At 37.2% G+C, this 7,386-nt stretch overlaps 1 protein-coding gene across 1 annotated transcript; it reads right to left on the minus strand.

The window, feature by feature from the left end:
* Positions 1-33: 33 nt before the first annotated feature.
* LOC114748834 (WAT1-related protein At3g28050-like) lies at positions 34-2,839 on the minus strand. The gene is made up of 7 exons (XM_028937288.1): positions 2,288-2,839; positions 2,130-2,195; positions 1,915-2,028; positions 1,339-1,582; positions 1,097-1,255; positions 862-1,013; positions 34-650 (listed from the first exon to the last, which is right to left on the minus strand). The coding sequence occupies exons 1-7, from the start codon at positions 2,476-2,478 to the stop codon at positions 476-478; spliced, it is 1,101 nt and encodes a 366-aa protein (XP_028793121.1). The 5' UTR covers positions 2,479-2,839; the 3' UTR covers positions 34-475.
* Between the last annotated feature and the right edge of the window lie 4,547 nt (positions 2,840-7,386).

Genomic DNA, 7,386 nt, shown 5'->3' on the forward strand with positions numbered 1-7,386 from the left:
TTATGTGTCCCATTCAACTGACACACGGTGAGATAATCTATCCAAAAGTTCCATCTCCTTTACAGTCGAGATGACTTGTTACCATAGAAAGAAAAATGCCAGCTTGCTCGTGAACAACAGTCGCAGAAAGGTTGCTCCTTCCTCTGTGGAAACTTGAAACAGGTAATTCTAGCTCATTTCTGACGGAAAGCCGTTTGTCAAGAAGCATTTTGTGTGTCCTAAGTTTTCCCAATAAGCAGAGACCATTGTGAGACCACCTTTCCGTCAACGTCAAAGACGACTTGCAAAACATTATTTAAAGGACACAATCTCATTCATCCTCTGGAGGGTGAGGAATATACAAGTTAGACGTACGAAACAACACAATGGGCCCCCTGCGGGCTACATTATACTATGCTGTTCTTTGACTGCATATGTCTTCTTAATTTAAGATGTTAAGAGCTATGAACAACTATATTACAATTGTATTCCCCTTCTATACATTTGCATGCATTTTCTTTTCAGTTCTTTCAGTTTCGTAGCCTTGCAGGAGTGGAACATTCTCTGCGGTAGGTGGTTCCACTCTGTCAACATTTTCATCCACCTCTTCTGTTGATTTTCCCCACATTACTGTATAAAACCCGATCGATATTATCGTGGCTCCAATCAGACTGCAGGAAAAGCAGACAGACTTGAGCAAAACCAACAGTTCAATGAATCATATAATTGCATAGTTCCTTCTCTGCTACCATAATGTGTCAGTTTCTTAAGGATGAACCGATTGTCAATACTTATTTGGTTATCTCATTTGTGCACGAACGTGTGCTTGTTATGTTAAGGCAGGGGGAAATGCAGAAAATGGATGCACTCATAATATCGTACCTTCCTAGATGGAGAGTGTCACCCAGGAAGATAACCCCCATGGCAACAGCAATGGCAATTGAGAGTGGCTTAAACATTGCTACATAGAGTGGCCCCTTTATGCGCAGTGCCCAGGTGTGAATTGTATTGTTCACGAATGACCCGAAAATTCCCTACAAATGTGAAAGACAGCGTCCAAAATTCACCTTGGTGTAAGAATTGTTTAATAAGTTATCAGTTGTTTTGGGAATCTTACGGAACAAAGAATGGAGGCCAAAGCTGTACTGGGTCCTATCTTCCAAGCATCTGGATTTGGCTCTGTAAATATACCTACAACTGCTGCCATTATGCTTACACATAAGTTGTAAAAAAACACCACGGTTAACTCATCCGGGTAAACCCTCATGATTTGCACCTGCAGAATGAACATTTGGAATTAAAACTACCTTCAAATGTAGCATTTTGAAGATTTCAGAAATAGAAAGAAGAAATGTATACCTGGACAATGTACCAAAGCGTAACTAGTATATACTCAGCTGTGAGCAGAAGGCCACCAATGGCCCAACTTCGATCCACTGATTTCAGAATGTTAAGAGGTTGATGGAGTGAAAAGGAAGGTGCATGAGTGATGATGATGGGTGGTCCTTTGTACAGAGTAATCACAAATGCCCCTGAAATCGATACTATAGTGCCCAATACCTTAGCTTGGCAGCTCGTACTTTTTATTGCAATCGTTTCCATCCTTAATTTTGGTAATAATGAATAGAACAAGAACGAACAGTCAGCAAACCTAGTATCTTGTGTCTGATCTATTTAATTTTACTATCATTGGTTATTCTTAAACTTACAGTTTATAAATGTACAATAGGAACAGCTTTTTTTCACAGTAACGAAACAGATAGTGAGCATCTAATCATATATCGCAAGTTGTTTTTCTTATATACTCATCAATGTTTGAAATTAATGGTGAGGATCAAACTGGAATTTTCGTCCTCACATTCTGTGCCTCCTCCGTGACAGATGGGGAAGATATTTAAATACTGAAATTTGATGAAGAAAGGGAAAGAAAGAAACCTGAAAATAATGGCAAGCAAGAAAGTGAAAGCTGGGACCAGATTACTTATGGCCGACGAAAGTGTGGGAGAGCTGTAACTGATGCCCGTGTACCCCATGATCTGAGATGAACACCTATAATTCAAGCTCATTAAACAAGAAAAATTTTTGAAAAAAAATGATTAAAGGACTTGAATAAACTCAGACGAAAAGGCCTGAAAACCGCATGCATGTACCCGATGAACCCAAGAAGGAGAATTCTGGAGAATATGGAGAAACTGAGTGGAGGAAGCACCCTTGACCTGCAACAAAAAAACGAAAAACAGAAGATCAGTAGAATAAACCATGAATCATAATCGCTTGATTCGATGGGTGCTTGCAAACAATTCATGACCTTCTGGAAAAAAAGGATACTGGGAGGAGAACAATCGCTGCAACAGCATAAGCATAGACGACAAAGACATGATAACTCATGCCTTTCAATGTTGCAGCTTTGAACAGAGTATTCAGTCCCACGTTGTTGCATTCCATGGTCACCAGCGCCGCAAAAGGCAGTAAATCCTTGTAACAGTGCCTTTTCGCCATCCCTCTTGTTCTCCCTTTCTCAGTCTCTCCCCACACGCACGCACACTCGCTCACACTGAGACACACATGAAGAGTAAAGTTCAGAGAGATGGGTGGTGTCTTTGTAGGAGCAGGGGATGAAGGATCTGTTGACAACTTGACAACAAAGAAGGAAGGGACGCAAGTGATGAAAATTTAACAATTTTGTCGCATCATTCTTGATAGGATGCATTATTGGTTTCTTTATAATATTTGTTTATTTGTGGGTGGCGTAGATCAGAGTAGGAAATTAGAGAAAAAAGACATACCTCTCGGAGAAAAGGAAATGTGATGTGAAAAGAATCTGTTGATACTAGTGCATGAATACAAAAAATATCATTTGAGAAAAACTCGGTTTGGTTTTTCAAGTTGAGGTGAGATCAGATCACATACCCATGAGAAAACAGTTGTTTAATCTTATTATAATTTCAAGATTGACATTGACAAGCAACAGTTGCGTGTGGCACGTCGAGAACTCAATATAATAAGGAGTCAATTTGTGGACAACAGGAACTTTCCATCCCAAGGTGCTTGTGGAATCAGAATCCACAGGCAGAGTATTCTAGGACTGAATTCTCATTCTTATGGTCTAACAAGGCGAAGGAACTAACTTAAATTCCTATTAGCTAAGCAAATGGATCGCACAAGTGACAAAAAGGGAAGAAACATCAGGGACTACTTGCCATCCCGACAAATTCTGAAAGGATAGAATGCATGACACTTTTGATGAATACTAATAGGCAGAGCATAAAAGGGCCCCACGAAAAATGGTTGGACGAACTGGTTCAGGAAAGAGGAATAGATTCCATTACTGCTTAGGTTGCCTGTTTTAGAGAAGAAAAGACCCGGTTAATAGAAACAGGACTTAGTGTCGTACTAGTCTGTTGTCCCTGTTAAGATCTTGGTAGCCCTTCTGAACAAGTGTGGCTTCCAGTCGGCTAACATCACAGAGATGTCTGATACTGCACTGTTGGGCAGGGATGAAAATAAGTGAGGGGGCTTCTGGGCAGTGAAAAGCTATTGATCCGTATGTTTGTCAAAATTGGTAACCAGCCAGTTGCGTGTGGAGTTCTATTATTCTTGCACCTCTCATTTTGCAGCAACAATACATTTTTAAAGTTAACGATGACATTTTTGACCAAACAAAAAAAGTTGACAATAACATTATCATTCTTTAATTCTACCTTCGTTATTTAGACTTGTTTTTTAAGGAAAAAAGTGTAAATTAAATTAGTTATAAACTCGTGGGACTAATATTTAATTCGAACCAACTTACTGAAGTTTATAATTTATTATATAAATAGTTAATTCTAATTTATGTAATAATTAATTCAAAGAATAATTCTGAGATATACTTTATATTAATTTGATCAGTTTAATTTTTGGAAAATTGGGGATAAATACCCTATTGAGAATTAATTGGCAAATAGGACTTAGAAAGATCAGTTCCACATAAAAAGATTAGTTGCACACCATAGAAGATCAATTGCATGCATACGGAAAATCACTTGCACACAACGGAAGTTTACTTGCACAAATTTCTTAGATCCCATTTGCCAATTAAATTCTCAATGGGGTATTTTCCCTCAATTTTCCCTTAATTTTTTTTCTAAGAGAACAAATAATTTAGTTGGAAAAAATTAATATTATTGTTGGCCCTTATAATTTGGTCAAATTTTGATTTTAGTCCTTCCAATTTCAAGTTGTGGTTTTCTATTTCTATAATTTTATAAGGTCTTGATATGAATTTAATGGCATACCTTTTAGTTACTTCGTTAAACATAACGGGTTGTTGTTTTAGTCCCTATATTTAATAGTGTTAACTTAAACCGAGATTTTATAAAATTATAAGGAAAAAATCACATTGAAATTTGATTAAATTATAAGTAACAATAATAGTATTAAAAAAACAAAATAATATACCGCGGCGATTGCTTATTATTGGGACACCATGAAATAATGAATGGATTGTTCCTGGTCAAAAAAAAAAAAAAGAGTGGATTGGCCGCACAACAGTTAAAGTGATGATGATAACGAGTCAAAACAACAGAGGGCCAAATCAATGAACTGTTGAAAAGGATATATAGAGAATCTGTCTCAACACTCCAAATTTTACAAGCTAAGAGATGAGAGAGAGTTTGCATTCATGAATTTAGAATGATTGATTTAGATTTTTTAAATTTTGTATGTAATTACATGTATATATGGAGAAATCACAATACAAGGGACACATCAAATCAAATGAAAGCGAATAACACTAGCTTTACAAATAAATTATTGATTAAGACAGTAAGCAGTCTTATCTTTATAAGAAGAATAATACAAATCTAAATTTCAAAAAACGTATTGAAAGAGATGAAAACATTTTGCCTTCTAAGCTTTGAAAAGAAAAAAATTTTAATTAAATAAAGAAAATGGCCCTAGCTTTGGCTGTATATGGACTGCGTGTTTTACAAGCTAGGAAAATGCCTTTGCTCTCTTTCTAAAGCTCTGTTTCTGGTCTTGGATTCCCACTCATTCAACGCCGTTTCCTTTCACAATCCGCATCTTCCCATCTCAAAGTTTTTCTCAGACTATTTTTAAACCTATAAACCTATGAACCCGCCTTCCTTCAATAATTTAATAAAAAAGCATGGCACGAATGAGATAGCTAGATATATTCGGTCAATTTCTCGACTTGTCCTTTATTATGGCCTTACATAGCCCCACAAAAATCATAATGACTATAATTCTTTTCCATGGAAAAAAAAAATCGTTGCATAAACTTCCGTAAATTTTGTATTTAATATTCTTGTTATATAAATAATTATCGATTGTCAACGTCAGTTAGTGAATAATTTATGGAAAGCTGAGCGACGGTGGCCTCATATATTTAAAAGAGATTTATTTTTTAGATATAGGTATTCTACTGCCAAAAGCAATTTTGTTAAATGTGCTTACTTTTCTTAATAAAATTTAAATATTAGTTTATCGTGCTACAAGAGAGTAATAATTTTTTTCGCTTAATCCAGCCTCTGTTAATAAGAAAAAGAAATTAGAAATGAGATGCACGTCCATAGTTTCAGACTTCCGGCGCATCAACAAGAATACAAGATGTGCTTTTTTTTTTTGTACAAAAATTTTAGGAGAGGTTTGGACTCAACTACCATCTAAAGGTAGAGAAACTAACTCATAATTTACTAACCAGCGCGCGCTGGCACAACTGGTAAGGGAGTTGTGTCCCTTAACCATCACCTCTGGGTTTCGATTCTTAGAGGGATGGGAATGGAGCAAGCGTACCTGGGAGGGTCGCCCCTATCGATAATACCCGAGGGATTAGTCATTAGATTCGCTCCAATAGATACCCTGGTAAAAAAAAAAAAAAACTCATGATTTACTATGGCCTATTTTTATGGGCATGAGAACATAACAAGTAAGTTTTTTTCTTTTTTTTTTCTGATTCAATAGATAGAAATCTTTCAATTTCACTAAATGCAGATATGCCTCTCCTGACACCTTGAACAGCTCAGGATCGGACCCAGAGAGTGTCTGACCCCTTGCCAATTGAATCCCAGGACGAGGATAGATGTGCCTCTTTTCGGCGGAAGGAATTTTATGACGAGTGTCAAACAAACCCAGGCCGAGAAAAAGGAAAGAAAACCCAGCCCTCTTCTTCTCTTCCAAAATAGAAGCCCAAGAGACCCCAAATATTTGAACTCACATGCGGTCGGGAACTTGACGTGCTTAACTTACTGGAGCTTCGTTTAAATCCCCCGTGACCACGGAGCAGGTTAAGCATAATTAGGGCTGTTCATAAAAACCCATGACCTTATCTACCCGGTCTAGTCCAAGCTACCGGCCGGTCCAGTTTTTCTTTTGAAAAAAAAAAACACTAGAGGCCACACAGCAAGTGAACATTTCCACGTAGACAAGCCACATCCACATTGTGAACCAAGTTGACACAGCCTCTTTGTACTTCGGCTTCTTTCCTTTTAAAAGTAAAATTCATTTGTGGTGATCCATATGCCAAAAACTGATTCCTACCACCCATCGAAAGAGCTTGTTGGTGCTGGGTTTCTTGTCACAAGAGTCACATTCATGGGGGGTTCTTGTTTGCTTCTGCTACTCACAGCAATGGGTTTCCCATATTTTAGCTGCGGCAACTAAAATATCAGCTCAGTTATCCTCTATTGTCTGCTTTATTTATTTGTATTGAAAACATATTCGTCGTTTTTACACTTATTATAATTGTTCACAAATATTTAATAGGGACAGCCTCTTTATTACCGCGTCACAGTGAAAGAGAAGCTATCTTTTTAATCACATTCAGTCATCATACTAGGTCATTTTTTTCCCCTTCTTTTCTAAAATACCCAAACGGTCAGAATTTATTTACATTCCTTGAATATTGAGGTATGAAATTCTCGCTGATTGAGGAGAGAATTGCGAAAATCTAACGTGACATGTATTGATTCTGTCCACAAATAAACATCCTGGGAGATTTAACCCCAAAATCATGACGTGGGGCAATACAGTTCGAAACATTCTAGTCAAATTACCTTTTTTTTTTTTAAGTCCATAAATATTCTGGGAGAGTTTTGAGAAGGCTCTGTATATTATTCCCAGTGATGGTAACCACACGAATGGGATTGAAATTCACGTAGTATTTCTTTAGAGCTTATTGCTGAACATCAACAAGCCCACCGAGTGGGGACACCGTAGGATTGTTTAGTTTGCTTTCCCGTACTGATAAACCCTTTTTTAAAACGTCCTTGGTACTTTTATTATAAACACAAATCCACTTCTTCTGCTCCTTTTCATTAACAGTTTTATTTTTATGCATATCGTACGGGCGGGGCATCAACAGCGAATAATCCACACAAAACCCTCCAATAAAATAAGATTCAACGC

Source organism: Neltuma alba, unplaced genomic scaffold (genome assembly GCF_004799145.2).
Source record: "Neltuma alba isolate B1F8T4 unplaced genomic scaffold, ASM479914v2 tig00005830_pilon, whole genome shotgun sequence".
In the NCBI taxonomy this organism is placed as follows: domain Eukaryota; kingdom Viridiplantae; phylum Streptophyta; class Magnoliopsida; order Fabales; family Fabaceae; genus Neltuma; species Neltuma alba.

What these genes read in the sequence shown, in the direction of transcription:
- LOC114748834 (XM_028937288.1), bottom strand. Translation starts at nt 2,478, where the DNA reads ATGGCGAAAAGGCACTGTTACAAGGATTTACTGCCTTTTGCGGCGCTG. An exon ending in CGCTTTGGTACATTGTCCAG is followed by an intron (nt 1,256 to 1,338) that starts GTATACATTTCT and finishes TTCATTCTGCAG; the next exon opens with GTGCAAATCATGAGGGTTTA. An exon ending in TGGCCTCCATTCTTTGTTCC is followed by an intron (nt 1,014 to 1,096) that starts GTAAGATTCCCA and finishes TCACATTTGTAG; the next exon opens with GGAATTTTCGGGTCATTCGT.